Here is an 18832-nt window from a genome sequence, read left to right as displayed (position 1 = left end):
ATTGTGACCCACTGTAAATTGTGACCCACTGTCATATAGATAGTTCGAAGATGACGTCACTCAGGCCTTTGTTGTTTTTTTTTTGCCATCCGCGTTTGTGAGTTGTTCTCACTAAACTGTATTAACCAGACTATAAAAGTTCATGGTTACACATAGTTTGTGTGTTGGTCCGTTATACTTCCGGATGGCAATGTTGTGAACTCCTTGGCCAAGCGCATTCTATCTATATGACTCTTCGTCATTGTGACCCACTCTCATGTTGACCCGCTGCCATATGTGACCAGCTGTCAGATGTAACCCATTGTCATATGTGACCCACTGTCACACGTGACGCAAAGTTCTATGTGACCCACTGTCATTGTGACCTACTGTCATTTGTGCCCCACTGTCATAATGACAGGTCATAATTTCAGAAAATTGTTTTACCCCTATGAAGGATATCTTTTTCTAACTCATAAGAACTTAAGTTACTCAATCATAAGAACTAAAGTTACTCTGGGTTGCATTGAAAAAACAGCACTCGTGGGCTCGGGTGAGATACCTTTCGTGAGCTTTTATATAGGAAGTATCGACTAAACGTGCTCAAGCGCTTTACAAAGAGTTCCTGACCAACAGGAACATGTAAAACATGTAGACCTAGACATGATGCCTGGTAGGCGCTGTTACACATTTTTTTCTGACAGAGAGAACGCTATTTACGGCCAGGTACTCATTTTAGAGAATGTGAGGAAAGAGCCTTTTCCAAGGACTCAACCTTGCGCCGACCAAGGGTCTAACCCAGGAACTTACGATCCCAAAGCGAGTGTCATACCACAAGACCACATGATTTATTTTTGGAACGATAAGGAACAATAGCACTTCCTGCTCAAGTTCGCACATTCCAACCAATTCAGGGAGCGAGACAATTAAAACGTCTTAATTACCCTACCCCCGGATTGCTCTACCAGTCCCTCAAGCTGTTCAAAGTCATTTGAATTATGTGTGACTAATCGTATCGAAAGTCTACAATGACGGGTTGTTTTGAATGCTATTATAAACTGAAGTTGTGATTGTATTTGAACGGGTAAGATTTCTTGAATTAACAAAACGAAAATGTTCCAAAACTGGTCATTTTTACTGTAAATTTCATATATTGTCCGACTATGTTGTCCAGTGGTCTGACATTCGCCCTCAGATCGGAAGGTACTTGGTTCGAGAGAGGCTCAGAGTGGTTCATAGTTGAGTCCTTGGATAAGGCTCTTTGCTCACATTCTCTCACCGTAAATTGGTTAAATGAGTACCTGGTCGTTAAGAGCGTTGTCTTTGTATGAAAAAAAAATGTAATTTCGTCTAACAGGCGTCATGCCTTGTCCTACATGTAAAGTGATGCTGTTGGCTAGGGACCCCCTTGTAAAGCATTTTAAACACTTTTAGTAATTATTATACTATATAAAAGCTGAATTCTTTTTTTTTTTTTTGTTTTGTTTATTTTAAAAGTAAAATATAAATAAAATAAAAGAAAAATAAAATAAATAAATAAATAAGATTTTCCTTTTTCATCCAATTGGGGAAATTTGTCTCTGGGGTCTAATGAGCTAGGGCGAGGTGACTTGCTCAAAGCCATACAGCGCCGCGGCGGGTGATCGAACTCGGTACCTTTCGGGTATGAAGCAAAGACCGTACCACTGAGACTTGGATTAAGTTTTTAAAATATCATTACATTAGGGAAAGTGATTATGTTTTTTTTAAACTGACGAAAGCTTAAGTTTGACATTTATAGACATTTTAACTGGAAGTTTCTTATTTTCTATCAGATCGACCGTGATTAAAAACATTTTAAAGCGATAAGTCACAAATTGGAAATTCCACTGATTACCTCAACAATTTTCTTAGACTTGATTAACCAAAAATATCTTTGTATTACTTTTTACTAAGCTTGTCAAAATTTCTCAAACCTGAGACCTCGAAATACCAGGTTTTAGAGTTTTTGACAAGGTGAAGGACATTTTAATCGATCCACATATTAGAAGGACGAGTTTTTCTGGCCAAAATTTTATATTGTTATCTTTTTTATTTGAGTGCGCCATTTGGTAGGTATCATTCATTTTGAAATCAAATTATTGGTCATTTCGGGGTTTTAAACTCTTCTATATGCCATTCGCCTCTTAACCTGTAGGTCTCTGGTTCGTGACGAAGCGTTCTCTACTTGCATATTTTCACCCTACTCAGGTATAAAGCGACTAGTAGGCCGTAAACAGCGCTGTTTATGTTAAAAGAAATTTATTGTAATGCCGCTTTACAGGCATGTTTTGCTCACAATGTTTGGCTTGGGTCCCCTTGTACAGTGCTGCTTTGGGCACAATAAGTGGATATTGCGCTATAAAAATGTCAATCATTTTCGAGGATAATAATATTTGTGTTACTAATCTAACCAACTTTTTTTTTGTCTATCTACCTGATAGTGGTAAAAATAATATAACATCGATGATAATATTACAGAGTCCATTGGAACGTTTCTGCCATGCTGGTCGACTTATTATTTTGTTGCTCAGGGCTGTGGGAATCAAGCCGTAAGTTAAGCAGCATTGTTGTCATTCTTCGTGGTCGTTCTTCTTCTTCTTCTTCTTCTTCTTCTTCTTCTTCTTCTTCTTCTTCTTCTTCTTCTTCTTCTTCTTCTTCTCTTCTTCTTCTTCTTCTTCTTCTTATTATTATTATTATTATTATTATCATTATTATTATTATTATTATTATTATTATTATTATTATTATTATTATTATTATTATTATTATTATTATTATTATTAATTATCATTATTATTATGACGATGACGAGAAAATAATGGGGGGAAAACACTGTTTCCTGAACTGGACCTCATCGGCTTCAAGATGAGTGAAAGACTTAATGACAAGTGTGATGCTCAGAGTTGTATCATTGATAAATAGAAACGAAAATTAGTTGTATTAGATTTGTTATTATAGAAATAGAGAAAGAGAGAGAGAGAGAGAGAGAGAGAGAGAGAGAGAGAGAGAGAGAGAGAGAGAGAGAGAGAGAGAGAGTAGAGGGGGGGGGGGTGGAGAGTAATGAGGTTTTGAAATTCGTTAATAATTTTTCTGAGATATGTTCGTGGTCTACCAAAAAAAGATTTTAAAAAGAAAAAAATCAAACAAAAACAAAGGCATTCCTTGGGAAGCTGCAAAATTTCTATGATGTATATCATTTAAACATTATAAACTTTTTCTTCTTTCTTTTTTTTTCTGTTTCGAAGTGAAATACCAGAAGACAATGACTACAATTTTCTGTCGTGGACTATCCTCTACGATGAACTGGGTATTTCCAGAACGCCATATGACCCAACAGGTCTCATGTTTGATCCACAGAAGTTCAAAGCAACAAAAGAGGTAAATAACGTTAAAATCTCATTCTTTACTGGTAACATAATACTTATCCTCGTTTTTCTGATCACAATAACCTCTTCGGATGTATTCATTTGACTCTCATGGGTAGGCTAAGTGAATGAAATATTGTACTCGTATTATTCACACGGGGTATCCGCATTATAACCCTCCATTTGGTATCTTAAACAATGTAATTCTGAGCTTAAAATGTGATCCATTTCATTATGGTACTTTACTACAGCTGACGTCTAGACTATTCCAATGAGTTAAAAAAATAGAAAATAATATTCTGGCAGCTCAATCAATGTCGATTCGCTTAGAAAATGTCATGGAGGAGTTGATATTATCAAATCATTCCATGATTAATGCTACTAATTAATTAGTATTTTAGGAGTATGATGATGATGATAATAATAATAATAATAATAATAATAATAATAATAATAATAATAATAATAATAGTAATAATAATAATAATAATAATAGTAAAGTTTATGATTGATGATATTATTATTATTATTATTATTATTATTATTATTATTATTATTATTATTATTATTATTATTATTATTATTATTATTATTATTTTATTATTATAAATTTATTATTATTATTATTATTATTATTATTATTATTATTATTTTATTATTATTATTATATATTATTATTATTAGTAGTAGTAGTAGTAGTAGTAGTAGTAGTAGTAGTAGTAGTAGTAGTATAGTATTATTATTATTAGTAGTAGTAGTTAGTATTAGTAGTAGTAGTAGTATAGTAGTAGTATATAGTAATATATATAAAAAGTATAGTAGAATAATATAATAATAGTAGTATAGAAATAATAGTAAGTAGTAGATAGTAGTAGTAGTAGTAGTAGTAGTAGTAGTAGTAAGAGTAGTATAGTAGTAGTAGTAGTAAGTAGTAGTAGTAGTAGTAGTAGTAGTAGTAGTAGTAGTAGTAGTAGTAGTAGTAGTAGTAGTCGAGTAGTAGTGTTGTAGTTGTAGTAGTGTAGTAGTAGTAGTAGTAGTAGTAGATAACAATTAATATAATAATATAAGTATAATAATAATAATAATATATAATAATAATATAGTAGTAGTAGTAGTAGTAGTAGTAGTAGTAGTAGTAGTAGTAGTAGTAGTAGTAGTAGTAGTAGTAGTAGTAGTAGTAGTAGTAGTAGTAGTAGCAGCAGCAGTGCAACTACTATTGCTGTGATAATAAATATTATCGGCGTCATAAGTGTCAGTGGTGTTAGCTAATCATTTATTTATTTATTCATTTATTCATTATTTTGTATCTCCCAGTCTTTCCTTAGTCATGACGTAGAAGATATCCTTCTGAAAAAGCCATCAGAGAGAACAGATGCCCAAATACAACAAGTTATCCGATTTTTGTCTCAAGTGGTTCCTGCCTTTGGGGAATACCCAATGAGAATACAGAGATCCACCTTGAAATGTTGTACCCTGGAAAGGTACAGTATACATTTTTTACTAGGGTTCTTTTTTCATTTTTTTCATTAAGGACAATAAAACCAAAAAAATTAAAGAAACCAACACAACATAAAGAAATAAGGCCAACAAAACAAAACAATACAAAGCAAAAAAAAAGCGAGAAAAAAATCATCTTTCTTTCATCTTCCAAAATAACAAGAAATTATTGGTTCATGTCCGACGTGCACGTGTATGCAGGTCTGATAACCGAATACAATGCTGGGCTTGATTTAACATTGCTGTAATCATATTATGTGTTAGTTTGAGATTATTCATCATGTTAACGTTATAATTAACGGTGAGCCCATAGCATATTGGGTTATCACACCTGCAAAAAAGCACACGTTTGTCATGTTCCATTGGAATTCATTTGTGATTTTATTCTATCATCAGGTTTGAAGCTGGACGAGTGATAATACGTCAAGGACACAGAGCTGAAAACTTCTATTTTATCATATCTGGCACGGGTATGTTACATAAATAGACATAATCTCGCTTGTATTCTATACGGTAACTCATTCTCTAAATCTATTGTTATACCGGAGTGACCAAAACTATGTAAATTTAAAGCTCTACTTTTTGAAAATTCATTTTAGTTATTATTTGCGTATATCGGAGTGCATCAATATAAGGTAATAGTATTATAAAAGACGGGGGTCCGATAGTTCATTTGGATGGGCACTCGCTTTACACGCAAAAAGAACCGTGTTTCCAGGTGATGTCGAGATATTTTCGGACCCACCTGTCCACCCAGCAGTGATTGAGTAGCTGGGTCTGCTAGACCTGGCGGAAAGTATTTTGCGATAGACGGGCACCATATTCAAAAGGCAAACAAGCAAATTGCTGTCTGTTGTACCGTTCTCGTGCTATAGAAACCGAATTTAACTCGGTATTGGGCTCAATGGCTTCTGAACGACCCACATAGGATGAAAGGAAAATATTGCGGAGTGAATGAATTATTATTCCTCATATTGGATGGGGAGAAAAACCACAGAGGCAGGATGCTTCGATTGTACTTTTACGATCCCAGGCTTCAGGCAGGCCCCTGTAGCTCTCAACCGGATGCTCTGCAGTTTTCGGAGCGTGAGAACGACGAGTACAAGTAGGCGACGATACCAAGCCCCGCTGATGCACAGTGGCTGCTGTTAAGGGCACAGTAGCTACTCCGCTTTGTCTATTATAAAAGTCAAGTCTCATCATTAAATGTGTTTAGTGGCCGAATGAGTGACAATGATAGTGATCCCTGTCTTGCCTTTGGGTATTTGGGTGAGGAGAAATTTTAATTCTAAAATATAAATGACACGAGAGGCGAACGTTAGTTCCATCAGGTTTGTTGGGGAAAAATTGAAATGTTTTTGAAGCAAACGGGGCTTCGTGAAGCCATAGAAATGCCTGTAAAATGTATAACTTAATTCATATTCACTGATAGATTATTTCTTAATAATTTCCAATATTTTTGTATGTCTTTCCACTCATGATTCTAGCTGTGGTGACCGTCATGGAAAGCGGAGCCAATCATGTACATACAGTAAATAGTCTGACTTCAGGAAACAGCTTTGGAGTAAGTAAAAATTCATTAAAACAGGGCGAATTTGGAAGTGTTATGAAACTTTTGTGAATCTAGTAGACTTTCCGGTTTGTATTTGTTTTGTTTTGTTTTTGTTTTTATTTTTAATTTTGAATTTTATATTTTGGTTTGGTAGAACTTTTTGCGTTGCCCAGAAACATGTCATGCAGAGATGTATTTATTATAATTGGATGAGACAATATATATATATGTGTGTGTGTGTGTGTGCATGTGTGTGTGTGTGTGTGTTTCCTTCGACACTCAAAACAGCTTTTAATACCCATTAATTTACTGGAATACCTATTTATAACTCAAATTCATGAGGCCAAGCCTTACATCCAACTTCACCCCATATAAACTATATAAATCGGCCTCTTTTTAAATATAGAAGTGTATTTATATTTCGATCACAAAGCCATACTCTTGTGTTATTTTTACTGGAATTGAGGTATATTTTAATCCGATCAAATGTGAACCATTGTCGCAAAATATTATTATGTCGGGATGAACTGTGCCCTGAAAAGTGAATTTAGAAATTAGTACTGAGAAATACATATCTACTTCGAGTGTTTTTGGAATGCAAAAAAATTGTATTTATTCTCCACCACTACGAAGAGAAACTAACCCAAAGATTCGTGTTAGAGGTTATAATCCAATTTTCAGCACCTTGTTCTCTTGAAGACCTGAGATGCACATTCCTCCCACCAAATCCAAGCATCAGTAACACACAAAGGACGTCTAATTTCTACGTCATGGCACAAGACCGAAGGGCTAGAGCTCAGGTGGTCGCTGGTTCGGATAAGTAAGTAAGTAAATAAGTAAGTCAGTCAGCCAGTCAGTAAGTAAGTAAGAACCTTGTTCATGCCGACAAAATATGGTTTTCAAACTATGGGATGCAAATGATTTCCACGTTTGGTTCAATTCTGTATTATCAAGCTATCTTATTTTTCTTTAAATTTTTCAGGAGCTTGCATTTCTGAACATGTCTCAAAGAACAGCAACAGTTACTTGCAGAGAAAACATGGAGCTTTTGTGTATCGAACGCGAAGACTTTATTGAGATATTCATGCGCCGGGTCAAAGATCAAGAGCCTGAGCATATGGTATTTCTTAGAAATGTTGACCTTTTAAAGGGCTGGCCGATTGAAAAGTTGCCTTTGGACAATCTCAGGATATGTGCCTTTACCTATGTCAGGTGCGTGCATCGGTTGACTTTAAAATCTTCACATGAAGAAGCTCATTGCCTATAAAGAGAATTTACTATTTTTGATCGATATCGGGAATTATATTGACCTGTTAATCTTGAAGACCTTTCCTCGAGGTCAATTAGTTACAAATTTCGGTTAAAAAGCGTATTTTTATAACTCATTCTCATATCTAAGAAAATTTAATCAGTTAACTGCCGTACTCTGGAAAGACACGCATTTGAAAATTAGAAAACTCGTCGTTCAAAATTCGATCGATTTAAATAACCCTAACCTAGGCAAAAACTCTTAAACCTGGGACTTCGGGAGATTGTTTATCCCGAGTACAGCAGTTAAGTGATCAAGGATTCGAAATGTTAAATTGATTGGAATATAACATCATAAACTATTTGTTTGCATACTAGAATGCATCATAAACCGGTCATCAATAAATTTACCCCGAAACGTTTCGTATTTGGTATTTTATTATTTTTCGAAGCTCTAATCTTAATTTATATTCATTGCTTTTTACAGTTCACAACTTATAGCACCCTAATATCATATCGTTCTATGCATGTTTTCTATACCCATGTTAGTTTGTGACTATACTATAATTGGACTTACTTGATATATGCTTCTTGGCTCCTGGCGGAGCATAGGGCATCAACAGCACTCTTCCATCCTATAACTTGATGGCAATTAAATAATAAAAGATATCGGACTTTTCACATATTTGAAGAAAATGCAATCGCATCTCTTTAAACCATAGCTGAGGTATGTATGTTGGACTTAATTTCTTAAAGAAAAAAAAGAAACAAAACCAAAAAAAATATATATATATATTAAAAAAAAAACAAAAACAAAAAACAAAGTAAAAACAATGTTAAAGCCCAATCATTATGCCTATTCACCATATTGCAATCGCAAAACATTGTGAATTTTTAAAATGTAATTGTTTGCTGTTGTCCACTTGATTCCAACAGGAGAGGAGTAATTCTATCAGCAGACAGCTCCAAATCGGACTATATGTTTGTTGTTGTATCCGGCACCTGTAAGGTACTGAAAGCTCTCATCGATTTGGATGTTTCCAAAGACAAACAAAGCAACCACCGTCAAAGTAAGTATATGGACTCCAACGATGAAAATAGATATAAAAAGGGATAGATAAGTGCCAAAGAACGCAACTTAATCTAATGAATGGGATTTTACCCCAGGATCTAACTGTTGCGGCATCCTCTACCTAGCTGAGACACACACACACACCACACACACACACACACACACACAGAGAGAGAGTGTGTGTGTATGTGTGTTTGTGCGCGTGTGTCAGAGAGAGATGAACGTGTTCCGGTCTGAGCCATCCAAGAGAGTAGAAAAGAGACAAAGAGAGAAAGAGAGAGAAAGAGAGAGAGAAAGTGGGAGAGAGAGAGAGAGAGAGAGAGAGAGAGAGAGAGAGAGAGAGAGAGAGAGAGAGAGAGACGGAAGGGAGCGCGTAACAATCTGAGCCATCCGAGGGAGCAGATAGGTAGAGAATGAAAAAAGAGAGAGAGCGGGAGAAAAGGAAAGAAGGAGATATATATGTGAGAGAGAGAAAGAGAGAGGGGGGGGGGGGAGGATATATAGAGAAAAAACCAGTAGGTATTTCGTTAAGCGTCCTCTCTCTCTCTCTCTCTCTCTCTCTCTCTCTCTCTCTCTCTCTCTCTCTCCTGATTCTCTCCCTCTCCAGATCAATTAGACCCCACATTCAACTCACCCTCACCGTAGCTTTCGTAAACTTATATCTAGCCTAATACTGACCAAAAATTACGTCAAAAGACAAATCTTTGGCCACAAAAGAAAACAAATCTTGTGTTGTATTCAAAAGTTCAACCAATGGGATCACTCGTTTCCTTGAGCTCTACTAACGACAACTCACTAGGCGATGTCTTTCTATTTTTCAGTATTTCAGCTTCCACTGTGTGTCAAAAGGAATCGACCAGAAATAAAAAACGGAAGGGAAAACAGTCAAATAGGAACAGTGGTCGTTGAAGATAGAACTAAAAAACAAAGAGGGTCGAAGGTGAATGTTATCCAACCTCCTCAAAGACAGCCTTCAGCCATTGATATGATCGTCAATAGAAGTTCTGAAGAGGGTAGGACAAAAATGTTACATTGTTTAAAGTTATCTATTGTATTACAATACCAATTGAATTGCAGCTTTTCGCCTCCTAATCATACACAACTGGGACGCCTCGGCCCCCTCTTCTATCCTTTTATAATATCCCTCTATACTTTTCACGTTCTTCTACCATAGGTCTTAGAGACAGAAGGTCTTCCGCTGAATCGATTTTATGCTTGCAAAATATGTAATGAAGTCTCGGCTTAAATGAGTGCGACCGAAATGTCATTGGTGGTCGTCCTTTATATTTACCCTGATCATACGTAAAGAATGCATATATATATATATTATATATATATATAATATATATATATATATATATATATATATAATATTATGAGTGTTGGTGGGTACTTGTAGGTACGAAAGTGCTCGATAATGGTGGTTAGAGCTAATATATAATGCATTTTATTGGCCGAGACGACTCGTTTCTGTGTTTTTTACACTTCTTCAGTCGGCGTAATCCATTGTTATATATATATATATATATATATATATATATATATATATATATATATATATATATTATATATACATTCTTTAGTACTTTATAAAGTAGTGCTGTAGCTCTTATCCAGCAAACAACAGCGGCTCTGTAGGGTAAAACGGACTATAGAAAATACCCGCTACCCATTAAATATAATGCTAGTCTGTTACAGTCACGTATTCTTTAAAAGTCCCAAGAATGTTCATTCATTTCATTTCAGTCCAATTGTCTAAAGAAGAACATCTTAACCAGTTGGATTCTATCTATCAGAAGCGGCATGTCCTTCCTGCCATCAACAACAAAAATGTACGTTATATCAATTTCTTTAAAAAATTTTTTTTAAAAAACCCCACAAAAAAAAACTCGAGCTTTATATAGAGCAATATCCACTAAACGTGCTCAAAGCGCTTTGCAAGGGGTCCCTAACCAACAGCAACACGTAACATGAAGAACGAGACATGACGCCTGGTAAGCGATATTGCAATTTTTTCAGACAGAGACAGCGCTGTTAACGACCAGGTACTCATTTTACACCTCAGTACGGTGAGAGAATGTGAATAAAGAGCCTTTCCAAGGACTCAACTATGCGCCGAGCGAGGCTCGAACCCAGAACCTTCCGATCCGAAGGCGAGTGCCATACCACAAGAACACATAGGCGCACAAATTTCTTACCCCCATCTGAAAGTTGTATTATGTCAGTATGAGGTGGATGCAAAAATGACAATCTAAACTTGAAATTATAAGAAATACAAATTTTTGTGTTTATACTCATCATGGAATTATACTATTTGTTTTGCTTAACAAACCGCTTAAAATGTAACCCAAGATTCATGTTTTAACTATAAATTCAAGTGTCAGACAGTTTTTAGGCGAAGTCATAGTAAGCTGGTAGAAACTATAGATTGTAAAAAGTAATGAAAAAAAAAAGAATATAAAAAGAATAAAACAGCTTCGAATAAGAACAAAATACAAAACATGGAATGTACATTACTTAGAATAGTAGAAAACGGTAGGGGCTGTCTGTCCTCTCCATTTTCACTCTTTCGTTATTACTTAGAATAGGGAATGAGATTAGCGGAAGAGTAGCGTCCCTTGATTGGACGTCACCTTACAGAGAGAACATCAACTTAAAGATCGCTGAGAAACTATTTAACTAACCGCACGGTTTCACAGGAAGCGAGGACGAGAGACGCATGCGCGAACCATAATGACGTTCTCTCTCCAATAAGTTCTTCGTCGGTGAGGTCCAATCAAGGGACGCTAGTCTTCCGCTAATCTCATTCCCTATACAGGCGGATAGAAGGGAACTATTTGTGTCTCGTCCGCGAGTGATATGATCTTGAAATATTTCTGTAGTTGGCTGAAGAAGGGTTGTGAGCCTGAAACGTTCCGTTTTTGGTATTTTGTTCTGTTTCGAAGCTGTTATATTCATTTTGAAAGCGGTCTGTCACTTTTACCATCATTGTTGTTCATTCCCATGACTTGCAGGTCCTCTTGATGCTTAATTAAAATGGCCAAGAATTGTATCAATATAAATTCAGTTTCTGTGAGTTAATTATAACAAGTAAAACGTTTTCTAAAGTCCTTAAGACATTTTAATTTATCTAGACTGTCTAGTGACGAACATTGAATTATTGTTCGGTGTTATACACACACACACACACACACGCTCTCTCTCTCTCTCTCTCTCTCTCTCTCTCTCTCTCTCTCTCTCTCTCTCTCTCTCTCTTCTATCTATCTACCTATCTATTATTTAACCTATCTATCTATCTATCTATCTATCTATCTATCTATCAATCTGTCTATCTCTCCCCGTCTTTCTGTCTCTCCCTCTCTGTCTCCCTCTCTCTCTCTCTCTCTCTCTCTCTCTCTCTCTCTCTCTTATATATATATATATATATATATATATATATATATATATATATATAAACCTGAAACTTGAATAGGGATGGAAAACTATGCAAAAAAAATGAGACGTTTCTATCATTACCATTTTTAAAGCTATTTCCATTCTTATCGTAAAGTAAGAAAAAACAGCCTGTATATATGATACAGTATGATAAAATAATTATGGACAATAATAGACAATAACGATTTATTACTATTACTATCGGAGGTCCCGATAGCTCAGTTAGTAGAGCACTGGCTTCATTCGTAAAGAGACCAAGATCGATCCCCGGTGCAGTCAAAATTTTTTCTGACCCTCCTGTCCACCCAGCAGTGAATCGGTAGCTGAGTCTGTTAGATTTGGCGGAAAACACTTTGCGATAGACTAGCGTCCTATCCAAAGTATAGCAAGCAATTGCTATTGTCCGTTTCACGCTAAAAAACCGTGATAAACTCCGGCTCCATGTGCCTAAAGGCTCCGAAGGACTACAATCATTTCTATTTATTAGTATTTACCAAAAAAACAATGGTTGGTACACTAGGACACTTTCCAGTTGTAACATTATTTAGTTTCTTTCATTTTGTATTTGTTCGAGGAATGAAAACCACTGAAAAGTTTATTCCATTTTGTGGAGATTACAGTTTTATTACTGTTACACTTACTATTAATAGATAACATTACTTTTCAAGCTAAATTGAACACATCCCTTCTTTGTCGATTCAGGAGAGAACTGAAAGTACAAGTACAAGTACAGATGACAACGACAGAAACAGCAACAGCAGTAGAAGTGACAGTGTGAATGATATCTTTTTCAAAGTGCCAAAAAAGAAGACCCACTCATCCCAGAAAAAAGTTTCACTAGCTCCGCCTATTCACATCAAACCCTCAACACCATCTCAATTCTTGAGAGAAACGTCACAGAATTTCGGTATCCAGAGGTCAGCCCGAAGCGCTGCACGGCGTTTGGTGGTTCAATCCCCTGGAGCGTCCACTGTCCATGCGTGGAACACGGGACCTCAGGTGAAGAAAGTTTTCATTGAAGTGGCCCGCCTGGAACCTGGTGATGTCTTTGTAAGTTAATCTAATACATCTATCTTTTTGGACTATATTGTAAGATGAAATAAAATTATTTAAGATCTAAATCGTATAAAATTGTTTATAAATTGTTTTCTAGTTCCTTTAGTCATACAGCTATGTGATCAATGTGGTCTAGTGGTGTGATGCTCACCGTCGGACCGGAAGGACCTGATTTCGAAAGAAATCATTGTAGCTACGTGGTCTTGTGATTTTGACACTCGCTATTGATAGGAAGGTCTCGGTTCGAGCACCGCTCTAAGTGGCCCATAGTTGAGTCCTTGGAAAAGGCTCTTTACTCACCTTCTCTCACCGTATTATTGAGGTGTAAAATGAGTATGTGTCAGAAAAAAATATAATATCGTTAATATATAACAGGAGTCGTGTCCCCTCCTACATATTGCCAGGGACCCTTTGTAAAACGCTTTGGGTAGGTTAGTTGTAACTGTGCTATATAAAAGCTCAATTTTTTTTTAAAATAACTAATTACGACATTGAAACTTTCAGGGCATCGAGCATTTAGTCATGAGTGGAAGGGAGGAGGTGACGTCAACTAGTCTAGTATCCGATGGAGCTGAAGTCATCATCATTGACAAGAAGTTTTTCAGAAAACATTTGACGGAAGAAACGGCAAAGAGGATTCGTAAACTTGTAAGCTTTATTCCTTAGATGATAGGGTGAAATATTCAATAAAATATTTTTCCAAATACTTTCCGTGCGCTATGTGGTCTTGTGGTATGACGCGCGCCTTCGGATAGGCAGGTCCTTGGGTTCTTGTCCCGCTGGTGCAGTGCATAGTTGAGTCCTTGGAAAAGGCTCTTTACTCACATTCTTTCGCCGCACTCAGGTGTAAAATGAGTTATTGGCCGTGAACAGCTTTGTCTCTGACGTGAAAATTGTAACATCGCCTAAAAGGCGTCATGTTCCGTTCTACATGTTTAATGTTGCTGTTGGACCCCTTATAAAGCGCTTTATGCACGTACAGTAGATATTGCGCTATTTTAAAAGCTCAATTAAAAATAAAATATGGAACAACCTACGTACATTGTGGTATTAAGCGTCTGTGCAATATTGAGACCTTTAAAGGACCGCTACAAATTACGTACCAAGAAATGGCATAACCTATTGTTATTTTTTCTCTTGGATATGCATTATTGACAAACATATTCAGTCAGACTGAGACAGTTGGTTTATTTGAACAACAAAGAAGAAGACGAAGAAGAAGAAGAAGAAGAAGAAGAAGAAGAAGAAGAAGAAGAAGAAGAAGAAGAAGAAGAGAAGAAGAAGAAGAAGAAGAAGAAGAAGAAGAAAAGAGGAAGAAGAAGAAGAAGAAGAAGAGAAGAAGAAGAGAAGAAGAAGAAGAGAAGAAGAAGAGAAGAAGAAGAAGAGAGAAAAGAGAAGAAGAAGAAGAAGAAGAAGAAGAAAGAGAAGAAGAAGAAGAGAAGAGAAGAAGAAGAAGAAAATAAGAGAGAAGAAGGAGGAAGAAGGAGATGAAGAAAAAGAAGAAGAAGAAGAGGAAGGAAATTTTCTATTTTATCATCTATATCTTGTGATACTTGAAATATTTCAGTTTACAAAACATGATTAGATATTAAATGCAACCTAATTAGGCAATGTAAGTAAATTAAAGGAGGAATAATACGGATAGAGGCGAGGTGGGTGGAAGAAGGAAGCAGTTTATTGAAGTATGAAGTTCTTTGCGATGTCTTGTCACAACCTTAAAGCAATCCTGAATCGATCCATTTTGTCAATGGTATCAAATCAAAAATCGACTTAAACCTCTTCTTACCAACCATAGGGAAATCGTCACATTCGTTACAAAATAATCAATATTTTGTTATTAAAATTACTTTTGTAGATACATCATAAAATTTACAGATAATGAACAGTAAGCTGTAGAGCATGCTTTGCAAAAGAAATTATGTATCGCAAGAACTTGACTACTATTATATCTGAGTGATAAGAAATATATTTTTGTGTTAGTAGGGTGTGAAGTTTTGAGGAAAATCCTGAAAATGGTCGGTAAGGAGGGGGCTTAACGTGTATTAACAGCTTCTTGTAATTATTTTCTTCCAGATTCGGCCAATACCGAGTGAGTCAGCTTTACAACAGAATTTCATAAATCAGAAACATTGGGACGCCTACAAAACCAAAACCTTGGAGGGATTCAAAGGAAAAGCCAAACATCTCCAGACTTAACTCCATCCCAACAATTGCCATATTCGCTCATCCGTCCAATTTAGTATATATATTATGCTATAGATGCTATGCGTTTAGGTAAAATACTCACAACATCCGCCAGCTAAATTAAACATACCAATACACATAACTGTGTGTGACCTTCAGCTTTTACAGTCGGGTTAATATAATTTATTGGGTTTTGATAGGTAACAGGTTGTCTAAAAATGATAACAAAGAGCTGAGTGGCGTCTACTTCGTTCCTTCTTTAGATTGAATACTTACTGCCCGTTATGCCTGTTGACGTGTAAGGCAGCAACGGAGGTCTTCCTTCTTCATCTGATCTTTCCGTGGCCATCATCTTCACCAAGCTCTAAGTCCCCACCCACTGTTCTTCTCCAAGTTGACAAGGTTCTTTATTTTCTTCTCTTTCCTTCTGATTTATATACGTTGAATAGAAAATCAGAATCCGTCTCATGATAATATTCTATTCATCAATGTGACACTGTAATGAGAACACCATGCATAAATACAATGTTTTGAAAGGCTGATTATTTCTGCAAGTGAACAAAACTCACAAATGGCTCAACACGTAAAGACACGATAAAAGCAACAACGTTGGATACCAGTCACTTTTATGTATAGTTTTGTAATAGGAAGCAGAAGTCATGACGTCATACCTTCCTCTGTTCCGATTCAAAACTCATGAAAAGTGTATAACCAGTCCTCCAAAGGACTAACAGTGTGGTTACATATTGAATCAAAAGGTTGCATAACTATTTTACTATGAAGCAGGATGTATAGGCGCTTAAAAGGGCAAGAATTTCACACGGGGGAACAGGGATGAGGATTTTTTTAAGCAATGATGATGTATACTACACCCAGCAGGCATCTATCAAAATCGGAAACTCTACAGGAAATTCCATTCCTATTAAGAAAGGAGTCCGTCAAGGGTGTGTTGCCTCACCAGATCTGTTTAATCTATACCAAGAAACAATCATGAGGGGCATAAATAATATGGAGGGAATAAAAGTGGGAGGTCACAACATAAATAATATAAGATACGCAGACGATACGGTACTCATTGCAACATCAGAAATCCAACTTCAAAAGATTGTTGACAAAGTGGTAGTAGATAGTGAAGCCAAGGAATGGAAGTGAATATCACCAAAACGAAATGCATGGTAATACAGAAAAACCCCGAAAACAACAACACATGCAATATAACGATTCACGGCGAGCAACTTACCAACGTAGAAAGTTTTAAATACCTAGGTTCAATAGTGACAACAGATGGAAGATGTAACCGAGACATACGAGCAAGAATAGCTCAAGCCAAACAGGCCTTCATGGACCTGGGAAACATTTTGAAAAACAAACAGATGTCGTTCGGGATTAGATTCCGAGTCTTGAAGTGCTACGTGTGGCCAATCTTATTATACGGATGCGAAAGCTGGACTACAAATGCAGAAACACAAAAGAACATTGAAGCTTTTGAAATGTGGTGCTTGAGAAGGATGCAGAGAATATCGTTTTACTGCACACAAAACGAACGAAGAAGTGCTAAAACAAACATACCAACAAAGGAAACTAATGCCCTTAATAGTGGATCGACAACTATCCTTTTTCGGACACATAGTAAGGAAAGATAAGAATGAATACCTGGCAAGTTGTGGAAAAATATCTGGTAAACGCGCCCGGGGGAGACAAAGAAAAACACTCATAGACCAACTGAAGGGCTTCACCAGCCTAACAATCCAAGAGCTGTTTGAAAAGGCAAGAGACAGGGAGGAATGGAGAGAGATAATTCATGCAGTATCCGAAGCCTGGACCAGGCATGGAACCTAGAAGAAGAAGATGTATCTAAAGGCTTCCAAGTGACGTCACTCGCCCCAAAAACTATTGTATTGGATTGATCCTAATGCTATTCAATGTTAATGTATAGATTATAATACAACAATTAAAGGTTAAATAGACACCAATTGGCCTACATCTTATAAAGTTACAGACAATCGATATTGTTAAAAAAATACGAATTAAAAGCATAATGTTGACTGAGAAAGAAATGCATGAAATACGATTAGAAATGGAGCATTTTAAATAATAATAAGATTTTTTAAAAAATAATGATAATAAAAAAAAAAAAAAAAATTAATCGATCATGAAGACACACACAGGCATATTAACCGCCATAAGAAATTATCTTTTACAATCAAAATCATTTTTTACAGAATACAGTTCCCTATCAATGGCATTTTAAAAGCATACTTATAAAATTAATATTCGTTAAAACCAATGACTTGATTGGAGAGAATGATTTTTGAATCCCAGTACTTACAACCACCCACAACTTAAATTTCTTAATTCTAATAATGCTTTAACTCAATTTTCATATTCTATTTTTTTCGACATACTGCCAGACGGACACGATGGGACACAATAAATTGTACCCGACGTCTCAAAACGGTGTTAAGTCGGGATAACCCTGTTGCCGAAAAATCTAACCCTCTCCTTACCAGCCAATTTCAGACATTCCCCCAAGCGTCACACGCACCCAACACAAAAAAATATTTTTCTTACTCAAACAGAAAAGCAACAAGTGCATTTTTACATACATTTTTACATACAAATATTGTTCAGAAAATCGAGCTCTGTACTACAACACAGTGTCACGTTTTCATAGCCTTGTTAAAAGATTTTCTTCAAATTTTGTGATGTACGAGAGAAATGAGAATGAGAAAATCATTGTTTGCATCGTTACGATTGTGACGATTTTCCTGGGGTTTTGATGAGGAAAGGGTTAAAATGATTATATATTGATATGAAATAATTTTTTTTTCGTTTTATGAAACTATTTTGGCCTCTTAAAAGTTTTAGAAATGTGATGGCTTTTTTTAAAAATTGTCAAAACACGCATTACTATATTTATAGCCAGCTTCTCGTTCCTTTCAAATGCCATCTAAAACAGTAATTCAATTAGAGTATAAAGAGCATTATTTGCATTGTGCGGCTATGCGGTCTAGTGGTCTGACGCTCGCCTTCGGACTGGGTTCGAGTCCCGCTCTTAGTGGCGCATAGTAGAGTCCTTGAAAAGGCCTCATTACTCAGATTTTCTCACCGTACTCAGGAGTAAAATGAGTACCTGGTCATTAACAGCGTTGTCTCTGTCCTAAAAAATTGTAACAGGCATCATGTCATCTAGTCCTACCTGGTAAACATTGCTGTTGTTTCCTTGTGCCTTGAGCACATTAAGTGGATATTTCTCTGTATATAAGTTCAAGGTCAAATAGTATTGGATAACATTCCGTAATTTTAGAATAATGCTAAATGTAAATGAGGAAGAATACAATGTGAGAATGCAATTTTCTTCTTGATTTCAATAAAAGTTTTATGTAAATTATTGGTCGGAGTTTTTTTTTTTTTGTTGTTGTT

General features: G+C 36.0%; 1 protein-coding gene across 2 annotated transcripts in view; it reads left to right on the top strand.

Moving 5' to 3' along the window:
• LOC144970135 (uncharacterized) overlaps positions 1-18800 on the top strand; it is a 36149-nt gene extending 17349 nt beyond the window's left edge. For both annotated transcript variants that reach the window (XM_078909389.1, XM_078909388.1), the window contains 12 exons: positions 2479-2549; positions 3246-3378; positions 4680-4846; positions 5259-5332; positions 6350-6426; positions 7397-7626; positions 8599-8732; positions 9556-9747; positions 10481-10566; positions 12872-13219; positions 13730-13873; positions 15299-18800. In XM_078909389.1, the coding sequence (XP_078765515.1) occupies positions 2479-2549; positions 3246-3378; positions 4680-4846; positions 5259-5332; positions 6350-6426; positions 7397-7626; positions 8599-8732; positions 9556-9747; positions 10481-10566; positions 12872-13219; positions 13730-13873; positions 15299-15421 (1779 nt within the window). In that variant the 3' untranslated portion in view covers positions 15422-18800. The remainder of the gene's footprint in view (positions 1-2478; positions 2550-3245; positions 3379-4679; positions 4847-5258; positions 5333-6349; positions 6427-7396; positions 7627-8598; positions 8733-9555; positions 9748-10480; positions 10567-12871; positions 13220-13729; positions 13874-15298) is intronic.
• Positions 18801-18832: the final 32 nt, after the last annotated feature.

The sequence above is a fragment of the Berghia stephanieae genome, chromosome 4 (genome assembly GCF_034508935.2).
Source record: "Berghia stephanieae isolate SIO BIC M18660-M18661 chromosome 4, UCSD_Bste_1.3, whole genome shotgun sequence".
Classification (NCBI taxonomy): Eukaryota; Metazoa; Mollusca; class Gastropoda; order Nudibranchia; family Aeolidiidae; genus Berghia; species Berghia stephanieae.
This window is presented reverse-complemented; position numbering and strand designations above follow the sequence as displayed.